This window comes from Sporobolomyces salmoneus (assembly GCF_050403485.1).
Source record: "Sporobolomyces salmoneus JCM6883 DNA, S_salmoneus_JCM6883_v1_ctg58, whole genome shotgun sequence".
Lineage (NCBI taxonomy): Eukaryota > Fungi > Basidiomycota > Microbotryomycetes > Sporidiobolales > Sporidiobolaceae > Sporobolomyces > Sporobolomyces salmoneus.
The window spans coordinates 18,512-44,237 of record NW_027481105.1 but is presented as its reverse complement, the minus strand read 5'-3'; the positions used below and the strand labels follow the sequence as shown (position 1 = coordinate 44,237).

At 51.3% G+C, this 25,726-nt stretch overlaps 12 protein-coding genes across 12 annotated transcripts; 4 read left to right on the top strand and 8 right to left on the bottom strand.

Moving 5' to 3' along the window:
* Nucleotides 1–84: 84 nt before the first annotated feature.
* Nucleotides 85–2,807, bottom strand: JCM6883_005923 (choline/carnitine O-acyltransferase; the record flags this gene model as incomplete). Its single annotated transcript, XM_076634364.1, has 8 exons — nucleotides 85–266; nucleotides 333–603; nucleotides 672–862; nucleotides 924–1,714; nucleotides 1,902–1,961; nucleotides 2,031–2,109; nucleotides 2,186–2,350; nucleotides 2,414–2,807. 8 exons carry the CDS (start codon nucleotides 2,805–2,807, stop codon nucleotides 85–87), a joined length of 2,133 nt encoding a protein of 710 aa, XP_076485650.1.
* Nucleotides 2,808–3,041: 234 nt separating this feature from the next.
* Nucleotides 3,042–5,671, bottom strand: JCM6883_005922 (uncharacterized protein; the record flags this gene model as incomplete). The annotated part of the gene is made up of 5 exons (XM_076634363.1): nucleotides 3,042–3,158; nucleotides 3,222–3,998; nucleotides 4,061–4,345; nucleotides 4,414–5,219; nucleotides 5,284–5,671. The coding sequence occupies 5 exons, from the start codon at nucleotides 5,669–5,671 to the stop codon at nucleotides 3,042–3,044; spliced, it is 2,373 nt and encodes a 790-aa protein (XP_076485649.1).
* A 535-nt stretch (nucleotides 5,672–6,206) lies between these two features.
* On the top strand, nucleotides 6,207–7,610 carry JCM6883_005921 (uncharacterized protein; the record flags this gene model as incomplete). The annotated part of the gene is made up of 5 exons (XM_076634362.1): nucleotides 6,207–6,269; nucleotides 6,381–6,485; nucleotides 6,557–6,798; nucleotides 6,863–6,980; nucleotides 7,047–7,610. The coding sequence occupies 5 exons, from the start codon at nucleotides 6,207–6,209 to the stop codon at nucleotides 7,608–7,610; spliced, it is 1,092 nt and encodes a 363-aa protein (XP_076485648.1).
* A 358-nt stretch (nucleotides 7,611–7,968) lies between these two features.
* Nucleotides 7,969–9,084, top strand: JCM6883_005920 (uncharacterized protein; the record flags this gene model as incomplete). The annotated part of the gene is made up of 5 exons (XM_076634361.1): nucleotides 7,969–8,055; nucleotides 8,126–8,224; nucleotides 8,282–8,493; nucleotides 8,593–8,675; nucleotides 8,765–9,084. 5 exons carry the CDS (start codon nucleotides 7,969–7,971, stop codon nucleotides 9,082–9,084), a joined length of 801 nt encoding a protein of 266 aa, XP_076485647.1.
* Nucleotides 9,085–9,356: 272 nt separating this feature from the next.
* On the bottom strand, nucleotides 9,357–12,311 carry JCM6883_005919 (uncharacterized protein; the record flags this gene model as incomplete). The annotated part of the gene is made up of 6 exons (XM_076634360.1): nucleotides 9,357–9,705; nucleotides 9,767–11,123; nucleotides 11,184–11,292; nucleotides 11,355–11,405; nucleotides 11,467–11,958; nucleotides 12,030–12,311. The coding sequence occupies 6 exons, from the start codon at nucleotides 12,309–12,311 to the stop codon at nucleotides 9,357–9,359; spliced, it is 2,640 nt and encodes an 879-aa protein (XP_076485646.1).
* Nucleotides 12,312–12,635: 324 nt separating this feature from the next.
* JCM6883_005918 (DUF2470 domain-containing protein) lies at nucleotides 12,636–13,422 on the top strand (the record flags this gene model as incomplete). Its single annotated transcript, XM_076634359.1, has 3 exons — nucleotides 12,636–12,664; nucleotides 12,738–13,260; nucleotides 13,330–13,422. 3 exons carry the CDS (start codon nucleotides 12,636–12,638, stop codon nucleotides 13,420–13,422), a joined length of 645 nt encoding a protein of 214 aa, XP_076485645.1.
* A 108-nt stretch (nucleotides 13,423–13,530) lies between these two features.
* JCM6883_005917 (uncharacterized protein) lies at nucleotides 13,531–14,372 on the bottom strand (the record flags this gene model as incomplete). The annotated part of the gene is made up of 2 exons (XM_076634358.1): nucleotides 13,531–14,126; nucleotides 14,189–14,372. The coding sequence occupies 2 exons, from the start codon at nucleotides 14,370–14,372 to the stop codon at nucleotides 13,531–13,533; spliced, it is 780 nt and encodes a 259-aa protein (XP_076485644.1).
* Nucleotides 14,373–15,149: 777 nt separating this feature from the next.
* JCM6883_005916 (uncharacterized protein) lies at nucleotides 15,150–15,593 on the bottom strand (the record flags this gene model as incomplete). The annotated part of the gene is made up of 1 exon (XM_076634357.1): nucleotides 15,150–15,593. One exon carries the CDS (start codon nucleotides 15,591–15,593, stop codon nucleotides 15,150–15,152), a length of 444 nt encoding a protein of 147 aa, XP_076485643.1.
* Nucleotides 15,594–16,513: 920 nt separating this feature from the next.
* Nucleotides 16,514–17,753, bottom strand: JCM6883_005915 (uncharacterized protein; the record flags this gene model as incomplete). Its single annotated transcript, XM_076634356.1, has 6 exons — nucleotides 16,514–16,615; nucleotides 16,687–16,722; nucleotides 16,783–16,860; nucleotides 16,917–17,270; nucleotides 17,334–17,405; nucleotides 17,475–17,753. 6 exons carry the CDS (start codon nucleotides 17,751–17,753, stop codon nucleotides 16,514–16,516), a joined length of 921 nt encoding a protein of 306 aa, XP_076485642.1.
* Nucleotides 17,754–18,084: 331 nt separating this feature from the next.
* Nucleotides 18,085–19,250, bottom strand: JCM6883_005914 (uncharacterized protein; the record flags this gene model as incomplete). The annotated part of the gene is made up of 5 exons (XM_076634355.1): nucleotides 18,085–18,201; nucleotides 18,262–18,294; nucleotides 18,364–18,441; nucleotides 18,511–18,900; nucleotides 18,966–19,250. 5 exons carry the CDS (start codon nucleotides 19,248–19,250, stop codon nucleotides 18,085–18,087), a joined length of 903 nt encoding a protein of 300 aa, XP_076485641.1.
* A 935-nt stretch (nucleotides 19,251–20,185) lies between these two features.
* On the top strand, nucleotides 20,186–21,734 carry PDX1 (Pdx1p; the record flags this gene model as incomplete). Its single annotated transcript, XM_076634354.1, has 6 exons — nucleotides 20,186–20,240; nucleotides 20,579–20,731; nucleotides 20,792–20,841; nucleotides 20,915–21,355; nucleotides 21,417–21,531; nucleotides 21,595–21,734. The coding sequence occupies 6 exons, from the start codon at nucleotides 20,186–20,188 to the stop codon at nucleotides 21,732–21,734; spliced, it is 954 nt and encodes a 317-aa protein (XP_076485640.1).
* A 327-nt stretch (nucleotides 21,735–22,061) lies between these two features.
* Nucleotides 22,062–25,155, bottom strand: JCM6883_005912 (PHO85 cyclin family protein; the record flags this gene model as incomplete). Its single annotated transcript, XM_076634353.1, has 2 exons — nucleotides 22,062–22,964; nucleotides 23,044–25,155. The coding sequence occupies 2 exons, from the start codon at nucleotides 25,153–25,155 to the stop codon at nucleotides 22,062–22,064; spliced, it is 3,015 nt and encodes a 1,004-aa protein (XP_076485639.1).
* Between the last annotated feature and the right edge of the window lie 571 nt (nucleotides 25,156–25,726).

Here is a 25,726-nt window from a genome sequence, read left to right as displayed (position 1 = left end):
CTTTGAATCTGTCTGAGAATCTCGTGGTAAATACTGAATACGAAGAGCTACTGCCCGCCGAACTACCGACCCAGAACCGTATGCCTACAACTTGGGCTTCTCACCTTCAGCAGCTGGAGAGGGAGGAGGAGGAATCCCTTTCTCGCAAACTTCCCTCATTTCCCTCAAAGCTTGTACCAAGTTTTCTCTGAACGTTTCGGTAGAAGTTTCCGGGTTCGAGACTTTCGATTCGATCCCGAATTTGACGAGTTTATCTCCCGCGAGATCTGTCCCAACTCACCCATCAGCCGAGAGGAACGAAAGGAGGGAGAAGGGAGTGAGAGAGGAGTTACAATTGATTCCGTACCCATTCGGATAAACCGCTCCGAACCCAGTCCCATAGAACCTATCCCCCGCACTCAACCCACTCGTACTCAATACCCATTCCTGACTCTTCCCAAACAATTCATCCTCGAACAACGGGTGAGACTCTTTCAAATCGGGACGGAGGAGGAGTCGGAGTCCCATCAAATGACGATCGATCCCGCGACCGGTCGAGGACTCGCGGGTGAGTGTGTTGTGGTTCTTCGTTGCGGCGGAGAGGAGTGCGTAGAGAGTTTTCGGCTATCATGTGAGCACGAAATTTGCGTCAGCAACAGGTGACAGTTTGCTGAGCGCGAACAACGACTCACATCGGTATTTCCTTCCCTCATAGCTTTGACCCACTTCCAAGTGGCTTCGCTGAAGGTTCGGATAACTTCGGTCCTGCCGCGAGAGAAGAGTCGAGTAGAAGCAGTTTCGTAGGTCGCCGTTGGTCGGTTGTGAGTCTTGTGGAACGCGAGTTGGAGAGCCATTTGCAAGTAAGCATCGGGAGAATGTTTACCTGCAAGAGTCTCTGTGAGCTCGGATCAAAATCGAAGGAGGAAAGAAAAACGAAAACTAACCGACGTTCTTGATCCACCCCGCTCCGTACTCATCGAACCACAACATTCTCCCTTCACTATCCTTCGCGATCCCTTCCACCGTTTCCGTCGCTTTCTCCGCCATCTCCTTCACTTTCTCATCCGTAACCCATTCAAACGGTCCTTCAGCCTCCCCAGCTTTCTCCCTCTGACTCGGTGTCGTCGGATCCAAATCCTCGGCAAGTGCATAATCACAAACGATCGAAGGAATCAACGCATCGCAAGGAGAATGTTCCCCAACCATACTAGCCCTTCCGTTACTTTCTACGTGAATCCCAACCGCTTTATCCCACCATCTGTTCTTACCCGATCCTCCTGCCGTCGAAGCGTTTCTAATATGGGCGTCGAGATCCGTCGAGGGTTTGGAAGGGTCAGAGTAGGAAGTTCTGAAAGAAGGGGATTTGAGAGTGTATGAATCGAGAGAAAGGACAAAGAGAGAATCTTCAATCTTCGTGATTGATTGTCGATTCTTCGGGGAAAGAGCGAGTAAATGTTCCCTTGCCAAAGTCCAACTATCTCGATCGTCCCCCGACAATACACCGATGGACGTTTCCGCCGGACCACGACTCATCGCATCTTGAGCGATCCCCCAAAGTCCCTTTTCGAGTTCTTGAGGACTGATCCCAGTTTCTCCTCCACCGGTGGAGGAAACGACGTCGAGGGAATAGAAATGATCGTTCGCCATCACGACGATATGTTTCGCAGGGTGAGGATGAGGGGAATGAACGAGAGTGTCGGAAGGATGACGAGGGAGTCGAGTGACACCGAATACTCTGTGGGCGAACCAATAACGTTGCGAACGACCTAGGAGAGTCCATCAGTTCCCGTATCCCAAGAACGTGAAAGGGCCAGGACAGGGAACGGGAAAGAACAACGAAAAGGAAAGGAGAGGGAAACAGGCGAAAGGGGGAGAGGGAGAGGAGTCAGGACACTCAGAAAGAAAGGGAAATGAGAGTTCACCTAGAGTATTGGTGCATCTCGAACGGACCTGCACGGGAAGAATCGGGTAGAATCTCTTGTCTGCGCAGAGTGAGAACCGATAGTCGTCAAATGAAGGAAGTGATTCGATTTGAACGGCTCGAAACTCACCGATCCAAGCGTAGTTTAAAATCGACGAGACGTTGGGTAACTTTTGCAGCACGTCGAATTTGCCAATCGGTGAATTGACCTGCTCGCAAACAAGAGCATGTCAGCTGCGTTCTCCGAGAAGTAAACCAAATGGTTTGCTTCTCGCGGCGACTGACCTTTTTCGGGAACGCTCGAACGGAACTCTTCCGGGATTTGCATATCCTCTTTCATCAACAACCACCAATTGCTGTTGACGGGTAAAGGAACCCTCCACGAATGGTACGCGACGTTGAGCCAGAAATGGTCATCCAACCAATTATTCGGAGTGATTCGATCGACGTCTGCTCGCAACAACTCCTTCGTCAGCTCAATCGCACACCTACGAAGTTGCAATATGAACTCACCTTTCAACCTCTCTTGTAAAGTTTTCCCCAACCCTCCTTCGAAATCTATCGCCATTTCCCTCCTCTTGCCCAATTCCTCTTCGACCCATCGTTCATCCTTCCCTTCCCTCGCAGCTTGATCAAGCAAGAAAGGTTTCAACGAAGTGACATACTTGTCCAACGTCGCGGGTAACGGAGGAACCGGTAAACGAGGGAGAGATTTCGAGTGAGTGAAAGTACGCGGTTGTTCAGGACGGTAAGGCGTTAGAGCGAACATTCGTTGAGGAGTTGTGCTGAATGCGCGTTTGGCGACGAGTGGGGTAGGAGAGTTGCGGGAGCAAGTTGAACGAAGTCGAGATGATGAGATGAGTTGATGAGAGGGGAAGGGACGATAGAGTAATGGAGAGAGACGCATGTGAGTAAAGGAAGAAGAGGAGGAGCCTCAGATGTTCATGCTCTAGATTCCGAGAATGCGAGAGAAAGAAGGAGAACGGTCTTCGAAACACCGATTTGCCGACTCCTCTCTTTCGCTTTAAATTGGTTGCCGTCGAGCTCACGTGAAACCATGCAATACAACTTCTTCCAGGGTGAGCAAATCGAGCTACAATAAATAAGCTAGTTATGGGTATCGAAACGAACAAAAAATCCTCTAGAAAATACTCTTCTTCGCTCCCGCTCCTCCCAAATTCAAAAATCCAGTCTTCTTTGTTCGGTCCAACTTGATTGGCGACAGATTACCGGGAATTAAGCCATTGACATCGGCGTTCTGAAGAGCGAGCGAGTCAGTCAAAACTTTCTGTGCCACACGAGAGAAGCGAAAAAAACTCACCTCGATTTGAGTTTGCCAATCAAACCCTTTCTTCGTCGTATCCCCAAACAACTTTCTCTTCTTCTTCTTCGCAGGTTCTTCCTTCTCCTTCTCCTTTCCTTTCGGGGCCGGTCTCTCATCCTCACTGAGATCGAGACTGAGTTTCTTCTTTCCTCCTCCCGCTCCAGTTTTATCTTTCTTGACTTTCGTAGTCGTGCTCGTTGTTCCTTTCTCTTTCGTAGAGTTTGTCGTCTTGTCAGAGAGCACGGCAGCTTTCCGTTTCTTTCCGGTAGCTATGGCGGCGGGAGGAGGCGAAACGGGAGTGGGTCGAGGAGTCGGATCATCGTCTTCTTCCTCCTCCTCTTCTGGTACGTTGTCCTCTGCTTCGGAAGCTGACGGTTCCGGCTCGGGAACAACCTTCTTCCCTACTGCCTTCGAGCTCTTAGTCGGCTTTGATGGCTTTTCGACAGCTCGAGGAGGAATGTCTTCATCGATAACTTTCTCCACCTTCTTCTTCCTCGGCGCAGGTTTCGCCTCCTTGACCTTTGTCCGCTTTGGAGAAGGTTCAACGACCTCTTCTTGCTCATCGTCCTCTTCTTCAGGTTCGGGGACGACGGGTTGAGGTCGTTTCTTGTCCTTCGCGGCGACGAGGGGTTGAGCTTTAGCAGACGCGAGAAGCGCATCATATTTCGCTTGAAGTGTTGAGAGAGCTTCTCGAGTCGATTCGAGGTCGGAGGTCGTTGAAGTTGCCGATTTCTGAGCGGTTTTGAGAGTCGCTTGCGAGGTTTTGAGTTGAGCCTGCACGAAATTCGCACGAGAGTCAGTATCGAGACGTCGTACGGGGCAGAAGGACGACATACCTTGAGATCCTTGACCTCCGCTTCGAGATTCGAACTCTTCTCCTGAATCTTTGCCTCTCCTTCTCCGCCTTTCGATCTCGCTACTTCAAGCTCGTCCCTCAGACTTTCCAATTCGATATTGAGATCTTGTATTGATTCGTCGCGTTCTGCGACGGTCGATTGGGTTTGAGAAAGCGACACTCGAAGGGATGAGATGGTTTCTTCTGAGGTGTTGAACGAGTCGAGGAGGACTTGTCGTGACGCTGTGAGCGCACTGATACGTTTCTTCTGTGTCGCGACAATACTCTGCGTCGACGAGGACAATTTAAATTGAGTAACGAACGAAGAAACGTCAACGAGAAAGCGAAACTCACCTCCAATTCTTCCCTCTCTGCACGTTCGCACCCCAATTCACCTCTCAGGATCGCCAATTCACATTCGGTCTCCACCACCTTGATCTCCCAATGTCTCTCCTCCTTCTCGAGTAACTCAATCTCATACTTCTCCTTCCATCTCCTATTGATCAACTCGCACTTCAACTTCCCGATCAATTCCTTCGCCCTCTTCTTCTTCGACTGTTCAACCGCGAGATTCCGTTCAGCCGTACTGAGTCTCGATTCAAGGTCTCCGACGTTCGGTTGATCGAGTTGGTGTTTTTGGAGGAGGGAGAGTTCTTGCGCTAATCGAGACGCTTCGGCTTCCCACCCTTCGGCATCTACCGCTCGACTTGACTCGACCGCAGAGAGGGTCTCTTCGAGTTGGCGGATTCGATCGGTTGCTTTAACGAGTTTCGCGTTTGTTGTCGAGGAGGATTGGGCGAGCGCAAGGTTTCGCTCTTTGAGGGATTGGAGTTGTTTCGCAAGGGGGAGAGCGAGAAGTGTACCGTCGTTGAGGGAGGAGAGGGACGATGAACTCGGGTTCGAAGAATGGGAAGAAGAGGAGGAGGAAGTTGTCGTCGTGAGAGAGGTAGTTCGTCGATGCTTGTTCGTCGGAGAGAGGGTCTTCTTCGCAGAATCTCTGAGAGTATGGGTAGGTATCCGAGAAGTGGCGATAGGGAGGGAAGAAGTCGATGCTGAGAGAGGGTTGAGGGAGAATTGAGGAGAGGTTGAAATATTGCCAGAATACGAATGTCGTTTCGTCTTTGGACTTCCTCCTTCAGTCGTAGCAGTCAATCGAGTCGCTGTTTCCTCGATCCCGATTGAGTTAGCGCAGTGGCAGGTCGGGACAGGGACGTAAAGGCTCACATGGAGGAAACAACATCTTCCCAATCTGACTCGTTCTCGCTCGTTTCCGCTCCTTCTCCTGGCTATCTGTAGCACTATTCGTGCTGTTTGAAGCGTCGTGGTCTTCGAAAATATCTTCTGCTTGTGAGGGTTCCCCTTGTTTCTCCGCTTTGTTCCTCCGACCAAATGGGTCTACCTCCTCTTCTGCCTCTTCCACCGCGAGCAGCTCTTCTTGTTGTGGATTGTATGGCGGCGCTCTTAGTTCCGCAGGGATATTCCGTGTCGAACGAAGGAGCGAAGTCGATTGTTGTTGTGAATCGAAAGGAGGAGCCGAAGGGGAAGAAGAAGCGGCGATTCGGGATAGTTCTAGTTGTTCTGATGTAGCATAACTCTTGTTGAACAGTGACATAGTTTCGGTAAATCTGAATGCTGTGACGAGAGGAAGGAGCGTGGGAAAGGGAATGAGGTCAGTTGATCAATCTTCTACATCTCTCCTTTGCTCTTGTACGGGCTGATCGATACCCTCATCGAGTCCATGCAGCTCTCAAGACTCTTCTAACGCTGGATCCATCACTCGCCGGGCTGTAGGGGTTCGAGCATCGTGATGAATAAACAAACTCACTCTTTGTCTGCTCCTGCCTCTGATCGGTGTGTCCAGCTACCTTGTAAAGCTCTGGAGGTATATACAGCCGGTTCAATAATCTATAGGCGAGGTCGTAAACGGACGGCGAAGGTACAGGTCGAGACAAACAGAGCTGCCTGGGAAAGTTCTCCCTGTTTGTTTCCTATCTCCTGCCTTCTCTCTTTCATACGACCTGTCTTCTAAGCTTTGAACGTTCTGCGATGCTCCGGTAGTAACCCGCGGATGAACAAACACGGCTCCGGCTGATTCTCGGCAGCTCACGAGGCTCGTCCTTCCTCTCTCTTATTCGCGACTTCTCGACATGCCTCGCAAACGGGTCTTGACAGGAAAGCCAGTTGGACGAGTACCGAATCCCGATGCCCGTGTATGTCCGATCTGTGGTTACACTTCGTCGCGAGCCTGGGCAAGTTCACTGTTTTTCAAAGCATGTTCCCTTTCCTTACTTCTGTTTCGCTCACACTCTACCCTTCGATAGATCACGAGGAGACACGTAGAGATCTGTGAAAAATTCGAAGAGACAGAATGTACAGAAGAAGACGTGGAAGCCGGTCCCCATTTAGAGGATTTGGAGTTGGAAGATGTGAGTTTCTACCCTCCAAGCACCAGGGCTCGGCTGCTGTCTGTTTATATACTGATTCCGCTGCTGTATAGCTTTGCATCGTCTCACCTGGAACCGAAGGAAAGCCTGTGGTGGAGTGTACCAAGTGTGATAACGTTGGACAGTTCAAGAAATGGCCACGAGAGGTGAGCTTCAAGCGATCCCTTTCGATGTCGTATCATTTGCTCAAGCTGACCACGTACAAGGCCGCGACATTACACTTCAAAGCGTTTCATATCCCGAGCCTCGAGAAGCGAAAGTGTAAACTCTGTGGAATCGGTTTCGGTGGTAATCCGTGAGTTTAGTTGCTCTTGCTCGAAGTACTCGACAGTTGACGAGACACTGCTTCCGGAGATCAGAGTGACTCGACAGAAACATCTTCTCCGCTGTCCGAAGCGGGAGGGAAGGGACGAGGAGAGGTTGACCGCGCCATACTTGAGAGTTTGGGATGACGAGAAGAAGGAATTCGAAAGTAGAGTATGTTTCCTCTCACGTCCTCGCATTCGGCTTCACGCCCTTACTGACATGGTTCGCATCTCTTAGACTGAGGACGTCGAGGTACCGCTCGAGAATGACGCCGGTTCTGAAGAGGTGGGTAAAGAATTTCAACCCGTTTCGCGCAAGAACAAGCAGAAAGAGACGAAGAAACCCTTCGAGGAGGAAGACGTTAAGGGAAAGACCGTCAAGGAGAAGATCGCAAGGAAGAAAGTCTCAAAAAAGACGAACTCGTCTGTCCTTCCTTCTAAGCGTCCCCACCAGTCCGAGACCTCAGAACATCGAAAGCCTACTCGTCGAAGCGCAAGGAACGAGGCCGTTCTCAAGACCAACGTCAAGATCAACGAAAAGTCTCCCGCGCGACAAACTCCCTCTCGTCGCCCCTCGCCTCCTCGCCCCTCGACTCCTGGGGTCTCTCCTCTTGCCTCTCCTCTTGCCTCTCCTCTTGCCTCTCCTTTCCTCTCTCCTCTTGCCTCTCCTTGTCTCTCACCTAACCGTCACTCGTCCCCTCGCCTCTCTCCGGCGGCTGGTCCGCACCATGGCGCAGCCGTACACCCGACTCACGATTCGTACTTTGATGAAGCATGGCATACCGACTCGTCGGAGGAGTGAATCTCGACGTCAAAACCAGAATGTTCTCCCGAACGAAACCCTCCTGTCTCGTACACCACCCTACACACTCTTGCCTCGCTGACAATACTATAGTTCTCGCCCCGTCTTATCGACGCCTGCAAAAAACTTGCTTATTAAGACTAACGACGCCGTGACCCCTCGAAACAAGGGAAAGACGTCTCCGAATCGCTTCAGCCTTCTCCGTTGCTGCTCTCGCTTCCCAGCGTGCAGGCATCTCGAACACTCTTCGCTTCTCCGGTCGCAGGCCGCGGATGGATGAACGAACCCGGCTCAGGAAGACTCTCACCGCTTGGACTCCGAAGGTTCGCCTCGTTCCTCTTCCTTTGACCCGGAATCCATGACTCGCGGCCACGGCGGGACCAAGGATGACTCGGATGCCCACGTCTGCAAGTGCGGGTCCCGATTCGCCAAACGTCGACTTTATGTGGGTTTTCCCGGCACGTTTCCCTTCCTCATTTGCTCACTGCTCACTGAAGATCTGCACCCTACTACAGGAATACAAACAGCACTTAGCCATCTGTGAGAGGTTTAGGCCTACCACAGAAGAGGAGGTTGAATCTGGTCCGCGCTTGGGAACACTGGAACCGAGCGATGTGAGTTGTATGAGGGACTTGAACGAGTGCGTTAACTGACTCTCGCATGATGGATAGATGTATTCCGTTGTCCCCGGGGCAGGAGAGGAGCTTGTGATGCAGTGCACCAAGTGCGACTGGGCCAAAAGCTCTGATCAATACCGAGACAAGAATTATTTCAAGACTGTACGGACCAGTAGTTTCGAACGTCACTTCAAGGAGTATCATATTCCGAGACTCGGCGAATACACCTGCTTGGCTTGCAGAGTTGGATTTGTGGTCATCAATCAGTGAGTCAGTCTTCTCGAGGGTAAATCTTCTCGAGCTGAATGTTGATTGCTCCATAAATGTTAGGGTAACAATGGGTAGACATGCTCGTGAATGCACAGTGCGTCCAGAGCGAGATCAGGAGGCGCCGCGAACGCCACCCTTACGAACGTGGGACAACAAGAACAAGAAGTTCACGACGGAGGTAAGAATCCTCGTTCTCGTCTTCTGGTCGGTTCTGTGCTCTTCTTGACATAGTATCCTCCTCGCAGACTCGGGAATCAACCTCGACAGTCTGGAACGAAGTCGACAGTGGCTCCTCGAGGATAGCGAGCGACGAATTTCACCCTGTTGAGCGGGAGGGATCGAGAAAAGCACAGGTCGTGAGACCTACGGAACCTACCGCCCCACCTTCAGACCGTCATCTTGAACTTGTTGAATATGCTCGGCCGTCGACTCCTCCGGCACTCAGAACTTCGTCACCTCCTCTGAGACTCACACCTCCTCATATTGCGAACTCTCCCATCAATCACGCAGGGCACAACTTCTTCGACCACTCGACCCGAGAACCTCACTTCTTCCGGAACGCGTGGCATCCGGATTTGGAGGAATAGAAACGAGTTGAGCTCTGACTTGTCCGCGAGAAATTATCACATTATTTTCACTTTCCTCATACGTCTATCTCTTCCAATGAAGCGAAGACGTTCTACGCCCACTGATATGAGCCGTTCGTGAGCGGGAGTGCAAGAGCGAGAAAGCCTTGACACTTCCTTGTCCCGAAACGAGAACGGGCGAGTTGCGAATACTTGCGATGACTGTTGAGTTGCGATGCTAAAATGCGAGAGAAGGAAAAGAATGATACAACAAACAGTAGCGATACACCGAATCAAGTCGATCGAGCTTGAGTTTCCCATTTCTTAAAGTGTGCGATTCCCGCTTCGTACGCTTTCGAGACTCCCTTGACGAACGCCAGCCCCGGCTTATCTTCCATGTTTGCGAATCGTAGATGTAAAACTTTGAGGTCGTCAAAGGTGAGATAGGGTGGTAGGGAGGAGGAGAGGGAAGGAGCGGTTTCGGGGTAGAGGGAGGAGGAAAGCTGAAGAGGGACTCGCGTGATCGACTTGTCGGGTTGAGGGACAGGAGGGAGAGTCGGTCGATAGTTGGCGACGTTCGAGGCGGGGTAGAGTTCGACGAATCGACGGAGAACGTTCAAAGCTTCGTCTTCTTGATAAGCTCTGCGGTCGAGAGTCAGTCTCTCACAGATCACTAGACAATAGAGGAGAGAAGTATACGTACTTGGCTAGAACCCGAATCAACCCTCCCCACATCTTCGAGACGTTCTTGCCGTTCCTCCTCTCCTTTTCCCACTCTTTCGCGACTTTCCCAATTTTCTCGATTTCCATACTTTCCATCTCTTCCCCAGCCTCCTTCCTCTGCCTCAGCTCCTCTACCTCCGGGCACACCTCTGAACTCCACTTGAGCCATTCCTCGAAGATCCCTTTCGCTTTCCCGACGACCTCCGAATTGACTTTTCCCAGTTCGCATCGTCTCATCACCAACTCGTAGCTGTATTGATTCTTCTCGACTTGGGATACTTCGTAAGCTCTGTCGAAAAAGTCGAGAGATGCCGAGAGTTGAGAATGAGAGTTGAGAATCGATAAATAGGCGTTAAGGAGGAAAGTTGAAGGTTGAACATCCGGGAACATCGAGGGACGAGCTGAGGTAGTCGAGGAATCGCCTTGAGGTAGACCGAGAGCAGTTGGAGATACGATTTGAAGCATGAGATTTTGAGCTTCTTCGAGGACTTGAGCGGAAGTCTGAGGAAGGGGACCGGGGTAGAAGAGGGATGATTCGCCGAGGAGCTCGATGAGAGCTAGAGGTCCAGCATCGTCTTCTGATCGACTCGTCGAGGTCGAGAGGGGAACGTTCGCTGGATCTTGTTCCGGTTTGAGAATTGATGAAGGTCGATCTGCTGCATCGATTTCTTTCTTGACTTCCTTGACTCGCTCCTTTCTCTTCCCTCCTTCCGGTCTATAACTAGCATACGTCTGGAACACTAATCCGAGAGTATTCTGATCCGGTTTGACGTTCCCTCCGACTCCGACCATCTTGACCAGCATCCATCGACTCCTCGCCAAATCTCCATGCCTCTTCGCTCCTTCGAGTAACGCATGGAACGTGTATTTACTCGGTTCGACGTTCTCGTCCAACATCCTCCTCATGTACCTCAAGGCCTCGTAGTAGTACTCTTGACTACCTTCCCTCGCGCAACTTCGAATAACTCCGTTGAAAGCGAGTTCATTCGGCGGTAATCGATTGTCGTCGGTCAACTCGGTGAAGAGATCGACTGCTCGTTCCGGAGATGGGTGAGAACCTCTCGAACAGGCTTGAATCATTGTCGCGTAGAGCTCGACAGAGGGGATCGGGTGAGAGACGAGTCGAGAGTGCGCGAAGAGATCCCAACCTTTGCGGACGAGAGGAGCGGGCGAAGAAGGAGATAGTAGTCGGGAGACGATCAAGTTATAAGTAGCGGGAAGAGGAGTGTAACCGAGAGCCTCCATCGAATGAAGATGACGAACGGCGAGTTCTGGGTGGGAGGGTAGGAGCGAAGTGAGGAGATGATGGTGAGCCGTCACAGAGAGTGGTAACGAGTCTATAAGCCGGATCAGGTCAGTTTGGCATCTCGTGAGATGTGCACGAAAGGAAAGCTCACTCTTGCGAGCGAAATCGGTCAGCTTGACTGCATCTTGAGGTTTGCCTTCGCTAGCGTAGAGCGCGAGGACGTCTCCGATAAGTTTCCCGTCCGTTAGAGGAACAGTCGCCTGTCGACAGTTGAGGATGAGCAAGGGGTATGGTATTTAATCGACGAGAAGGAATCGCTCACCTCCATCGCTTGCAATCCTCGAATCACCGCATCCGCGTCTCCCTCTTGAGCCTGAAAGCACAAATACTGTTCAGCTCGTGAGTACGATGAAGGTAAAGTAGAGTAGACTTACGCAAGAGAGAACGAGATTTATCCATTCTGACCTCGCGAGTAAACCTTTTGGCAACGAAGCTGCTAGTCCGGCATTCGAAGTCGATGCTGACGGGATCGAAGGAGCATCTTGAACGATCTTCTCCACCCTACTGAGTAGTGATACTGCGGGAGACGAGTAGTCTGCGAGCTTCAGCGTTTCCTCCTGCGCCTCTTCAACGATTTCCTCGGTCTCTCCCCTCCTCTTTCTTTTTAGCCTTTCCGTCAAAGTCGTCCCCGATATTTTCCCGACGTGATCCTCTTCTCCTGGTTCTTCCAACTCGTCCAATCTCTCCGAAAGCGCAACCAATCGATCTTGTCTTTCCTGAGTTTGAGCCGTCGGATCCGGTAACGCCGGAGCTTTCGACTGTTCGATCGCGTTCAAGGCGAGTTCTGCTGGTTTGGCTGCTATCAGACCTCGGTACATTGATTCGAGTTGTTCTTCCGTGAATGGAGCGACGGTTTCAGTGATTTCCTATAGCGAACGAAGGTCTCACTTGAGCTCAAAATACTCTCCTCAAACCGGTAGAAGCATCTTTAACTCACTCGAGCTGCTACTTGTTTATCCCTGACCTCCTGTTGCCTCCTGAAGTTCTCTGCGAAAGCCCTCTCTTGTTTCGCCTGCTCCCTCTCTTCCCTCATCTCCTTGATCGAACGTTTCCTGATGATCTTGGCATGCCGTTCAGCTGCTTTCTCCTTCGCTATCCTTTGCCTTGTCGTCGGTTGTTCTGAGGGAGGAGTCGAATGAATTGATCGAGTTGAAGAAGAAAGGAGGAGGAAGGACTGGGGGGAGTGACAGGCTGCTCGCTGCCGCACGGTCGACAGCATCACTCGTTGTGCAGTCGTCCCTGGCGGTGCGCAGAGATTAGGTGAGGATGGATAGAGGAAAGAGCTGATCGAAAATTCTCCGAGATCTTTCAACTTTCTGTTATTCACTCAGCTTCCTCGGGACTTCTCCATACGTACGCTATGACTGACGTAACATCTGCCGAATGTGAGTCCTCTCGCTTCCTGACGTCTCCGCTCGTACCTCGAGCTGATCATTCGTTTCATCTCTTTCGGCGAATTAGCTGCCAGGATCATCTCGCAAGTAGCCCTTTCTGACGGAGCAGAGTCGTATAAAAGCTGATCTTCGTACCCTATTGCAGGCACATGAACAAGGACCATGAAGAAAGCCTCGGGTGAGTGATTTCTCCCACCGGCAACCTTTTCCGTCCCTCATGCCTCTCGCTGATCCGGCTCGTCGTCTGACAGACACTATCTCGAATACTTTGGACGAAGATCCCGGTCCCTCGCCTACTCGAAACCTCAAATTACTGAATTCTCGACAGAATCAATGACTTTGGAATACGGTTCTCCTCGGCAATCCTGGACCTACAAGTTCACTCCTCCCATGCAAACGGGTCAAGCTCGAGTTCGACTAGAAGAGATGCACCGGGAAGCGAAAGAGGGACTCGGAATCAGCGACGTCGAGATCGATCGTTTATCCCTTTCTCCTCAAGCCTGGTTCTCCATCCTCCTCTGTCTCGCGCTCAACCTCTGGTTGATCCTCACCCCAGCTCCTTCGATCGCTCATATCATTCGATGGCAATCCCCAATGTTTCGACCCATCTTCTCCCTCTTCTCGATCGCGCCAACTTCGCAGAATATCGGAAATTCGATCAAGATTTTCTGGTGTGGGTTACTCGGAGTCGCTCATTTCGCAGAGATCTTCGCGTGCTTGAACCCGTTGTTGAGGAGGTACAACGTCAAGAGTCCTCTCACTCGATTCTTCTACGTGAGCTCGCACTTTCTTCCCCTCTGCATCTTCGGCTGATTATTGACGAGACTCTCGTTGCATTCTCAGAGGGTCTTCTGTCAGATTGGAGGGTTCCCGGTATGGCAGTCATTGAGGGATGAAGGACGAAAGCAAGAATCAAAAGTCGCTAAGAAACACTGAGCTTAATCTATTTCTAAAGAGAGTGTCTGTTGTAAAAAGGATGGTCGTATACGAATAGGGTCTCAACAGCGGGAATAGAACTCTGGGACAACGGATTAGAGTACTTTTTTATCTGCCATCAAACTCGTCGAATCTGATTTTCGTATTCCTCCATTCAAATCGATTGTCCGACTCATCTTCCTCTCGCTCTGGACAATTCCGTGGACCGTACAATACGATTCGTTTCGCTTCGAGCCCCCATCCTCCTCCTCCGCAGCACCTCGTCATCGAGAACAACTCTCGGAGGTCGTCGGCCGTGCGTCCGTTCGACTCGAGATGGAGATCCTCCAGACCCGCCAGAGCACCTTGATCTTCAGGATTGAATCGTACGATTTGTTCTAGATCCTGGATCCGACAATTAAGAGCGAGATGTCGACAATTCTCGAGTTTGCACAGAACTCGTTCGAGCGATGAGGCGTGAGGTTCGTAGACCGCGAGAGACGTGAGTTGAGACAGGAGAGGACCAAGGAGTCGATCGAGGGGACGTCGAGGTCGGACTTCGATCAAGGAGAGGTGACGGAGAGCAGGGAAGAAGTTTTCGTTAAAGAGGGTTTCGGTTCTCGTCAAGACGTCCCGACCGAGAATGAGATGCGATAGATGAGGAAAGGAGAGGGCGGGATGGAGAGGTAGGATGAGTCCGGTTGTCAGGTGAAGAATGCGAAGATCTAGGGAGAGACAGTTGAGAGTCAGGATTTGGTTGCTGGAAACTGAACGTCGGAAGACTCACTTTTGAGGCTCGCAAGAAGGCTTAGATCCAACAATGCGTAGGAAGAAGGAGCATACTTGAGTGCCTGGATCTCCATCCACCGCTCCCTTCCATTCCCCTCGAGTAACGTCTTCAGGTTTCCTCGCAACGCCAAGCTGTGTGTTTTGACGTTCACGAAAGGCCATCGACCAAGGGCCTCTATCATTCTCCTGCTGGCTAAGTTATCGGTCGTCGGATCCACAAGCTCAAGTTGCCGAGGGAGAAGAGCTTGAGCGACAGATCGCCACGAGGAATGAACGAGGCTGAGAGGAGCGAGATAATCGTTCCGAAATGTGTCGTCCCCGACGCTGATAAGACAGAGGAGAAGCAACTCGGGCGGAAGAGGGAAAGTATTCATCGGGGTAGAGGGTAGAAGGTGAAGGTTAAGATCCTGTCGCCCGTCAAGTAGAAGATAAGACGAGGCGCGAGATCCAGCGTGGAAGGGATCGTGCCCTGCGTCGATACCTCATTGGTGATTGAACCCCATAGGGAGCGAGGCGCGTCTCAATGGACTGTGAATAGCAAAGACGGCAGTTTTTCAGCGCACCGCTCTTCGAAGAAGAAGAAGAAGCAAAGACCACTGACCGTTTCGCTCGAACCCACGAGGACTTTGCGAGAGGATAATTGATTCATCCTTGAAACGGATGTCGGAGAAGACGCCGAGCTATGAAGTGAGCTCTGAGAGTCCAGAAGTCAGCGCAGAGCAGCACAGGCCAGAGTAAGTAGAGGTTACAGCGAGTCGAAGCGGGCATAGCACGGCGTAGGGAAAGCGGAGGTAGAATCGACGACCAGCAGCAGCAACGGTGTCACCCTGGAGCTGGCTAGAAGAGTAGAGTGTACGTAGAACGACCGATCAGTAGGTGTCCTTGCTGTTCATCCGAGGAAAGAGAAAGTCGATGGCGCGAGTAGACGCTCCAGGCCGAGCGGCGTAGACTCACAGCCTTTATCGAGCTACTTCTCCTTCTGATACGACTGCCTCTGCGTCTGTCGTCCCTTCGTACAGATCTGCGAGTTGTTGAGCCAACATCGCATTCCCCCTCAATTCGATCCTTCCTCCTCGAAACTCCCCGCTGCTCGCCGAGGTGACTGCGGATCTCAACACTATGATCGATGTCGTCGTTAATCGGTAATAATCAGACCATATCTTCGCGTATCGAACTCGAGAATTCAGAGATTGAGGAGGTTTCGAGAGAGAAGGGAGGAGGGAGAGAGCTGAAGATCTGAGAGATTGCGCGACCGTGAGAAGAGCTATAGTAGTTGGTAGTGTTTTCAAGGGAGGGTCTGTCGAAGGGAGAGGGACAGAGAGAGAGGGAGAAGAAGATGAGGGAGTTTGTTCATTCAATCGACCTTGGAAATCCGCGATCGAGTATCCATTCACTTGATCCATCTTTGTGGGTGTTGTCTCGTGGCGTAGAGAGTCGAAAGAGTGGCAGAAGCGGAGAGGGAAGAGAGAAAGAGAACCGAGCGAGACGATGATCCTCTCTCTATCTCTCCCCTCTCACTCTAATCGCTCGCCTTGAGGCACAGTGAGTTCGTGATAGTCCTATATCACCATAGGAACGCGCAAAGTAACCTTATAAGCCGGAATAGTGTCACTTTCAGATCTCGATTTCCTTCATCAAACTCTCGCCTCTCCCACCTCATCGACATCACGAGAGACTCCCGAACAAGCACAGAACGATCCTGCAGCGGAGACAACACCGTCGAGTCGAAGCGAACCCTTGCCCTTCAGAAGTTCCTCCTCCCTTCCTCCTCCTTCTCTCTCTTCCCTCCTCTCCTCTCTCCAAGCGACAACTACTTCCTCGACTGCCGCACTCAACAATACAGACTCAGTAGAAGAGGAAGGGCAAGAACTAAGTGGAGGAGATCTGGAGAAGATGCTCGAGAGATTGAACGAAGCGGAAGGAGCTGCAGACGATCTCGAAGGAAAACTCGATGGTCTGATAGGTAATCTCGATCAAATGTTGAGTCTATTGGGAGTGGATCCGAGTGGGCTACTCGAGGAGGAGGGAGAAGAGGAATCTAGTCGTGTAGAGGGAGCAGAAGGAGAGAGTAAAGATCGGTAGTTGTCTCTTCTATGAGCATTCAACCTACGTATCGTTATCCTTCTGGTCTATCGACGCGCTACAGAGATTCGACTTCGATTGCCAGAGAAGCGAGAGGAACAATTGTCGAGGTTCAAAGGGAAATTGTAAGCGAGGAAGAGAAAACGAGACAAGATTCGCTAGCAGAATACGGAACAAGTATAGGTTGAAGGGAAGGTGAGAACTCGTTAAAGAACAGGTGAGACGGATGAGCTGATCCTCCTTAGCCGAAATAGATCGCGTGTTGTCGAGAGTTGAGAGGAACGAGGTGCGATCCCAGAGACGCCGCCGAGGATTGAGCTTGACGACTTGATCCTGGTTTGGCCTGTGAAGAGGGGTTGGATTCTCAGTGATGGCGAGCTAAGTACGAGGGTGACGAATGGGCTCTCAACTAACTCTCCTAGTTTTCTCTACAGGTCTTGCTTCATTTGTCTGTGGTTGCAGGAGGTGTTAGAGAGCAAGACAGGAACGACATGATCGAAGATCACTCACAAGACCCAACTTGACCTTCGCCGTTTGCGTGAGCGTGTCCCGAGAGTGGACCGCATGCGAGAGCTGGTCTTTCCTCGGCTGTCAACTCGAACAAATCAGCATCTTGATCTTGACCTCGTTTTGACTCGACTCACAATCCAAAGATGCCAAAGGTTAACCGGGATCTTGTTCTTCTTCTTCACCAACCTCAAAGTCGCTCGGACGGTCACCAGGAATTTTGCAGCTTTATGTAAGTTGTCGCGAGTGTCGTCTCGACGATCTTGAGTTTCTAGTAGATGGTCACCGTGAGGCTTCCAACTGTCGTCTGTCTTGAGGTAATTACTGATTTCCTCAGTAGCGTCCATCACGTTCGGAGCGTTGTTCGCCAACTTGTTGATCGCTTCCAAAGCGTCGCGACATTGCTCCCGGTATCGTTGCATACGTCTCTTGTCAGATGCATCCGAAGAATAGTCCGCAACTTGCGTCGCCACAAGCGAACAGTAGTACACCTGTTGGAGTTAGGAGTCAGCGTCACAGCTCGATTGCAGCATGAAGAAAGGAAGAAGACTTACTGCCCATCCCTGGAACCTCGAGCGATTGTTCATTTTGATATTAGCTTTGAGAGCCAGATATTCAAGCGGTGGCTGGAGATTGCGACGTAAAGGGTCAGAGAGAGAGCGAACGATGTTTTCTGTGACAGAGAAGGAACACACGATGTATCCCGTGAAGAAATAATCCCAGGTCTTGAGAAGATGCGCTGGCGCTAACCTCAGTGACTCGAGGAGCAGAGTAAGCTGCTCCGAGATAGCCTCTAGATGATGCTTTTCGTCAACCTGATCGGACGCCACCCATCCTCGAAGAAATTGCACGATGTCCTCTTGCCATTCGACCGCCGGTTGCCATTTGACATCCATTTCCGGTCCCTTGAGCAGGTCAACGATCAGCTTCAGGGTCGGTTGAATCTTGTCCGTCACGAAAGATGTGTCCACCATCCGAAACTTCGAGGCGTCGTCGTGCGAAGAATCGAGATCGATCGGAAACGCTCGTGAGCCGCCGCTCATTTTTGCGAGAAGTGAGTCGTAGGAAGGAGAAAGACAATCGAGCGATCCGAGTCTGAGAGTAAAGCAACACGAACCTCGAGGAGAGAGAGGAACCGGGCGGAATTCGTCTGTTGGCCCGAGCGTCGTCGTCTTTCGAATCGATTCTTCGTCAATGGTCATCAATTGGTAGAGGTGGGCAAGCCTTTGCGAACACGACAGTAAGATGATCCTTGTATGAGTCCCGTTACATACCGGCAACGTCAAGTATCAATCAGGCTGCATCCTATCCGAAGTAGATCGATCGCTTTCGCGAAGACAAGAGGTGGTGCGACAACGATGCGTCGAAATGCGCGCTAGCATCAGGAGCTGGGGATCCTCCAATTCGTAGACGCTCGCCATGCTGTCGCAGAGATCGATCAGTCCAGGATTCCAGTACCTAAAGGACGAGGCAGAAACGCACGTCGATTCGAATAGCGAGACGGTACTCGCCAGCCTGGAAATCAGAACAAGGACAAACAGAGACGGAGGATTACTGAGAATTTGGAAGCTTTAGCGAACTCACAGTCCCGAGGACCGAGGGCAATTTTCTCGCGAGGTCGTCCCACTGCTTGAGCGCTTCATAAATCATCTCAATGTTCGGCTGCACAATTTCAATCAATCGATCAGTATTAATCTCAAACCTCTCCAGGTGGAAAGAAGTATCACTCACTACCCAAAGATACCAGAAGGATCGGTTCACGCCTTTTCGCTCCAAGTTTCTCAAGCTCGCGCGAACGACGACCAGGATCTTGTAGAGCCGATGGTATTGCTCACCGTGAACCTCCGTGCGTTGGTGCGGACGCCAGCGACCTCCTGAACTTTGAAACTGTTCCTCGATATCATTTAGAGCCGGTAGATTGACAAGGTTTTGGGTCGCCTGGAGGGCCTTGACAACAACTTTTCGTCGGTCTTTCGGTTCCTTGTGGTTTTCGTCGCTCCAGGGCCATAAGTCATTGACTTGGGTTGAAACGAGAACGAGGTAATAAACTGCGTGACCGTGAAGCCAGCAGGGTCGAGGCGATACGAGATCAACGCCTCGAGCGATCTCCTCGAGGGGCTCCTGCCGATGCGATGAAGAGTCAGCCCAAGTCTTGAATGAAGGACTGAATCTGAACGCGAACTCACGATGATTCCTCCTGCAAAGAAGAAATCCCGACTTTTAACGTCTTTGCCTTTCCCCGTTTCGTCCTGAATCCTTTGACGTATAGCGACGAGTCTAGTCGATACGAGATTGATGTGATCTTGGTGAGGCTTCTTGCTCCAAGTTTCTTTGAAAGCTTTCAGAGCGTCGTTGGCCCAACTCTGTGCGAGTTCCATGTTGCCCAACAAGTTGACGATTTGTTTGAGGGTCGTTTCTATGTCGTGTAGAGAGCGATTAGTTGGCCCACTCGGGAGCGAATCGATCTTCATCCTGCGAGTAAGGCGAGAGGAGGAGAGAGGAAGAGGACAAAGAGGAAGGAGGCTCAAGCGAAGAGCGACAGGAACGAGCGTTGAAAAAGACAGGCCCCGAGGAGCGACGGAGCTGCGAAGGCTCAAGCGCTGTTCGCTTCTCCAGGAATCAAAGAGTGGGACTGTCGTGAGGAGATGGCGTTGGAGGCGAGGAGTAAAAAGTGGTCTTTCGAGAAGCGCAGCGGGTTCAGAAGGAGCAAAGCTGAGGTCGGGAAAGAAAAAGTTGGGCGGATGAAAGGGTTTCGATTCCGCTTTGATTCAGCACCCGAGGTTGACAAGGTGTGATGTTGGCCCGAGCTGACTTCAAGCTGAAGTACAAGTATCCTTTCGAAGCCGATCCGAGCCTAACCAGCGAGCAAGTGATAGTCAGCAAGAGCAAGCGGAAGAAACTCATGTGCGAGAGCGTTTCGAATGCGGACGAAGCATCAAGCGGTTCAGAGTCGCCTGCACTGGCGCAAATTTGTCCGAGCGTCGTGGTGAAAGTGGTCAGAACCTATCCCCTGATCGCAACCAGTCAGCTCGAAGCAAGTTTGGGTACGAAACAAGAAACGAGCTACTGAGTCGAGCTCAATGCTTTCTGACGTCGTCATTCTGGCCTAATTGGATTTGCACCTTCCACACGTTCTTCGTCGTCCTCCCGTACTACTGCACCTTGCCTCAACCTGGCTCACAACGACGATCGGTTTACTCTGTTCCGTCTGCGTCTGGCTATTCCCAGAGCTTCGTATGCGATCTAGAAACGGGATGTTGCTGCTACTGATGTCGTCTGTCGAAAGTCCGTCGGGAACGAGTGCCAAAGTGAGAAGAGCGAGGAGAACCAAAACGCGATGAATTGTTCGAACAAACCCAATCGATCGCGCCAACGTCCACTTCGCATCGTTCCGCCTCTTCGCACGATGTTGTCAGCTGTTCGATCCGCTCGTCAAGTCGCCCGCCCCCTCAGTCGTCAAAGTAAGTCGCAAAGAAACTTGATCGAAAATCCAACATTCTCTCAACACTCGCAGATACCTCTCTCAACCTCGCCAATCTCCCTTGCCAGAACGTGTGAGAACCAATTGAGATCTGTAGGACTGGATGGAGTGGATGGCAGAAGAAACGAGGGCACTTGGAGAGGAGAATTCGGGAGTTGAGATGCGATGCGTTGATGAAAGGATGGAGCCCTCTAGAAAGGCCCCTGTGCAGTCAGAGAGCCCCAAGAGACTCTGGTCCCTGACGCTGTACCACTCATCGTTAGTCAAAAGCGATCAGGAGCTCTTCACTGACTACTCATGTTCGTTGTGTCTCTCCAGTTCATCAATCTCGCATCAATGCCGCCATCACCGAGTTCAAATTGCCCGCAATGTCGCCTACGATGACTGAAGGTAGCGTCGGAGAGTGGAAGTTCAAGGAAGGAGAAGCATTCTCGGCTTCAGACGTTCTCATGACGGTCGAAACTGACAAAGGTGAGCTTCCTTTCTCGATTCTGACTAGCTCCCACGAGCTCACAAAGGTTCCATCGATAGCTACTGTCGATGTCGAGGCTCAAGATGATGGAATCCTCGCAAAGATCGGAGTAAGTCAGATTCAAGCCAATTTCGCATTATCTCTCGGGATAGTCAGGCTTATGCACGCTCTTACTGTCATAGGTCGCCGCCGGTACCGCCGGTATCCCTGTCGGACAAACTATCGCTCTCCTCGCCGAGGAAGGCGACGACATCTCGAACCTCGAATTCCCTCCCCCTTCTTCCTCCTCTTCCGAATCCTCCGCTTCTCCCTCTGAATCGAAACCTTCCGTCACCGAATCCGATGCCCCTACTCCTTCCCCGAAAACTCCTACGACTCACGCCTCCGCGATTCACGCCCACCCTACTCACTCGAAACCTCTCCTCCCTTCAGTTCTTCGCCAACTCGCTCTCGCCGGAATCACCGATACCTCAGAGATCAAGGCTACGGGTCACAAAGGAATGTTGACGAAAGGAGACGTGTTGGCGTTCTTGGGCAAGATTGGGAACCCTCATGGAAGTATCAAGAAGGAAAACTTGCATCAAAAACATCCGGCTCTCGAATACGCCGCTTCTCCCAAAGATGTACGTGTCGAGGTCTCGTCAGTTCGCACTTGAGCTAACTGATCGAACTCGCTACGTTCAGACTAAACCCCAGGTTCAGATTCAACTCGACGGCCCTACAATTCGACGAATGATCGCTACTGGACTCGCCGCTTCTACTCCTTCACAAGCTCCTCCTGCTGTCGTCATTCCGTTCTGTAAGCTCTCACACCCTAATGACCTTTCGTCCTTCGCTGACGAGTCTGTATTCTCCTTCGCAGCTTTCGACTCGATTCTCGATGACTACCTCCCCGCTTCCCAACGTTCCTCCTCCACCTCGGCCTCCTCTCCTTCGTCCGCTTCTACGATCCCTCCTCCTCCTCCAGCCAAGAACGATTTTGATGCGTTCCTAGACCTCTAAACCGCAACTTCTGTTATACCTCGTTTTCTTCTCTCTCTCTTTCTTGCCGTTTTCTTTGGGTTATTTCTTCTCCGTACTAGATTGTAATATTCTTCTGTTCTCGGTTCTCAGGTACGGTCTAGAGAGATACTCAGAGAACGATAGGGGTTTGCAAAACAATTCAAACTAACTAATTGAAACAGATGCGAAAAGTTTAGCCAGAACGGGATAAAGCTGAGGCGAAAACCAAAGGGCAATGCAAAAGTGGCAACAAAAAGGTAGAAGAAAAACGATAATGAGAACGAAAAAACTATAACTCGGAGCGCGGAGGGAGGGAAAGAAGTGTGATTAATCTTCTTGCATCCGATCCTGATGATCCTGATCCTCTTGCCTCTTCTCTAACTTCCTATCAACCTGTCTCCGATCCCTCTCGTCCCTCTCCGCACTACTATCCCTGCTACTACTAGCGCTCGTTTCGTTACTACTCCATCCATCGTGATAATGTCCATCTTCACTCGGTTTGATCGGCACCTGCTTCACTTTCCCTCCTCCTCCTCGAGCACTAGTTGTGGCGAATCTCCCTCGTGCTCGAACTCGTGCGTCCCCTTCGTCCTCATCGTCCTCGTCCTCGTCTTCTCGATCGTCCGAATCTGAAGCAGAAGAAGAACCTCCTCTCGTCGTCGAAGGAGTTCCAGGGGTAATCGTCGAAGTAACACTAGTCCCACTACTACTCGGTTGAGATCTCACCGAACGAGGTCGATTCAATTGTGCTGCTGCTGCATGGGCATGAGGAGGAGGTCGAGAAGTCGAAAACGAAGAGGAAGAAGAGGTAGTTGGAGTTCGGGGATCCGTTGTCGTCGTGTGAGAGAACCCTCTCGAAACGATAGGGGAGGAAGAGGAAGAGGTTTGATGGTGAGCCGCCACGGCTGAATGGGTCAAACGAGAAGTAGAAGTAGAAGAAGCAGGGGATGGAGCGTGAGTCGGTGTTGGAGGAACTTTGAACTGTTCTGATTGTCCGTTCGTGTCTGAAGGAGGAGGTGCAGGAAATTGAGGAACAGAGGAGGAAGAAGCTGCAGCTTTTGCGGCGGCCGCTGCAGGAGGATTCGAAGTACCGTTTCGACCGATCCAGAACAGGATTAATTGATCGGCGTAGCGTTGGAGTTCGTCGGTAGGGACTTTGAGTCGGAAATCGTTCAGGAGTAAGAATTGAAGTTCGAGTTGATTCAGTTCGTGTAACGGTAATCCACCGACCTTGAGTTAACACCGCTCATGATATCAGCTCCAAACTCGCGAGAAGGGAAAGCTGATACCATCGATCGATTGAACTCACCTTTGCATACCTCGAATTCGTATAAAAGACATCACTGAAAAACTTTGAAGCGACCGTAACTCCCGCAATGACCAATCTATGAACGTTGAAACTATCGATCGCGAACAATTTACTCGCCATCGCCTGAGTCGCCGAATCCACTCCTTCTCCTTCTGATGGCGCAGCTCCAACTCCGGATGTTGAATCTCTCGGTAGTCCAAGTCGTTGAGCTTCGAGTCCGATCCGTGCCATTCGATCGAAATAAACGAGGAGAGCGAGGAAGACTTCGTTCGTTGTCGGACAGTATTTCAGGATTCGGAGGAGGTAAGCTTCGATAGAGATCGCGGGGACGTTTCGGGCGTGGAAACAGAGAGTAGCGTTCGGGGAGGAGAGGGCGACGGAAGATGCTGAGAAGAGGGAAGTTAGAGGTGGTTCGGAAGAATTGGGGGGGTTTGTTGTTGTTGGAGGAGAGGGAACGGGAGAGATACCGTGAGCTTGGGGAGTATTTGTAGTCGAGGGACGTCGACTTGAAGCGGGGGAAGGTTCATTCGAAGAAGTCGGAGTCGATGACTGAGGTTTGAACGAGTTTGAAGAGAAGTTTCCGGTCCCTTGTCGACTCGTCGAAGGTCTTGACATACTACTCGCTTCATCCAGTCGTTTATTCCTGATGAAACTACTCCCCCTCCTTCGACTCAACGGCATTGGTTGATGAGTCCCCCCTAAACTCGGCATGAATCCTTCGACCCCTCCTCCTTCCCCTACTTCTCGTAACAGATCGACCCCTGGAGTCAAAGGCATCTCCTCTTCCTGTTGCTGCTGCTGTTGCTGCATCATTGATACGTCCTCTTCCTCGGCTTCTTCCGATAAAGGTCGTTCGAAAGCGTTATCGAGAATTCCGGGTCCTCCAACTCCACCAATTTTCGTCGGTCTTCGAGAATGATGAGGCGTGACGGGCGAGTTCAAAGGAGCAGCATCGAATCGACCTTTCGTGAAACTCTCTTCGTTGTTCAAGAGTGAATTCCTTCGAGTTGAAGGTAACGACGAAGGAGCCGATCCTGAAGGAGTACGATCCCTATTCGAAGTCGACGAGGTTGAAGGGTCTGAAGGAGCGTTCACGTTCGAGTTCGTAGCAGTAGCACTAGCAGCCGCTACTCGAGCGTTTCTAGCGTCGTTCGCTTGAGCGATTTGTTCGAGGAGGGAAGCGAGGAGTCGAAGTAAATCGTTCGAAGGGTACGAAACGATATCGACGTGATTCGTGCTCGTTTGACTCAGGTTCGGCTGGACCGGAGTCGAGTTAGACGGGGTCGGTTGAGGAGTAGGGAGAGAAGAGGTAGAAGGAGTAGCGTTCGATGAATTCGTGGATCCAATTCTCGAAGCTTTCCGTTTCCCATTCCGTGAAACTTCTTCCTCCTGTTTCTGATCGTTCATCGTCGACTGCTGAACAATCGTCGTCGACGCAGCTCTCCGAATCTGTCCTCCGCTTTGCTCGTCTTCCATTCCATTCCCTCTCGATCGATCCTCCTGTCGTATCGACAACCCCGAGAGATTGATCCCATTCCCTCCCGTACCTCCCGCGTTTGCACTCGAACTTCCCCTCCGTTTCCTCTCCTCCAATTCCAATTCATTCCTCGTCGATTCCCTCTCATCTCTCTCCGCTTCCCCTTGACCACTTTCGACTCCTTGCATAGATTCCCCTTCCCTATCGTCCTCGTGTTCTTGTTCTTGTTCTTCTTTGATAGCGTCCGTACCGGGACTAACGGTCGTCGCTAAACTCCCAACACTCCCTCCTTGACTTCTCCCCAAACCTCTGTGGTTTGTCCCGCTAGACCTCCCGCGTTCTCGATCGTCATTTGAGGTGGAGAACACACTGGACATCATTAGGTTCGTTGAAGAGGCGGAGGAGGAAGGGGAACTGGAGGAAGCGGTGGAAGCGACGGAAGAGGCTGAGGAATGAGGAGAAGTTGCACGAACGGGAGTCGAGGAAGATGAGGGATCGGTTAGTTTTGATGGATGCGGACGGGAATGAGGTGAGGTCGACGAGGATGAGGGTTGCTGGGAGAAAGAAGAAGGGGCGAAGGAATGGGAATGACCAGGAGCGAAAACGGGGGTCGAAGAGAATGTCGGCTGGGACATTGTGTCGTCCTAGAGAACGTCGAGGATGCTTGGATCTGGAGACTACGAGGTCGTTCTGTGGGAGTGAGTGGAGTGGAGGGGAAGTAGGCGGTAGAGATCTGTCGAAAGAGAGACAAGTCAAAGTCAGTACTTTCTTCCGCCTCCCGATTAGTATGTCTGAGTCTCTTCGGTCTATTCCTGCACTTCGATCGAGTCTACCACTCGAACAGTCGGGAGGGTTCCGAAAGTTGACCGAGGATTCGAGTTTGTTTCGATTGGACAACCCCGCTTCTTCTACTCTCCTCCAGGCGCAATTCCTTTCCTTTCCTTTCCAGGTCCCTCTTGCAGGAGGAAGCTGGCGAGAGTATTGTTTGTAGAGCCGTTATGTGATGACGGTTTGTTGAGAATTGGATCAAGGAACGAGACAACTTTCATATGCCAACCCTCTGTCTCCTGCTCCTTTGCCGACGTAAAGAATGAGGCGTGATCCGGAATAACTTACGATTGATCCGAACCTGAGATAGAGCGGTTCAGAGAGAAGAGTCGGAGAGAACGTGGGAGATGTAGATGAGTGGTGATGAAGGGGAAAGTG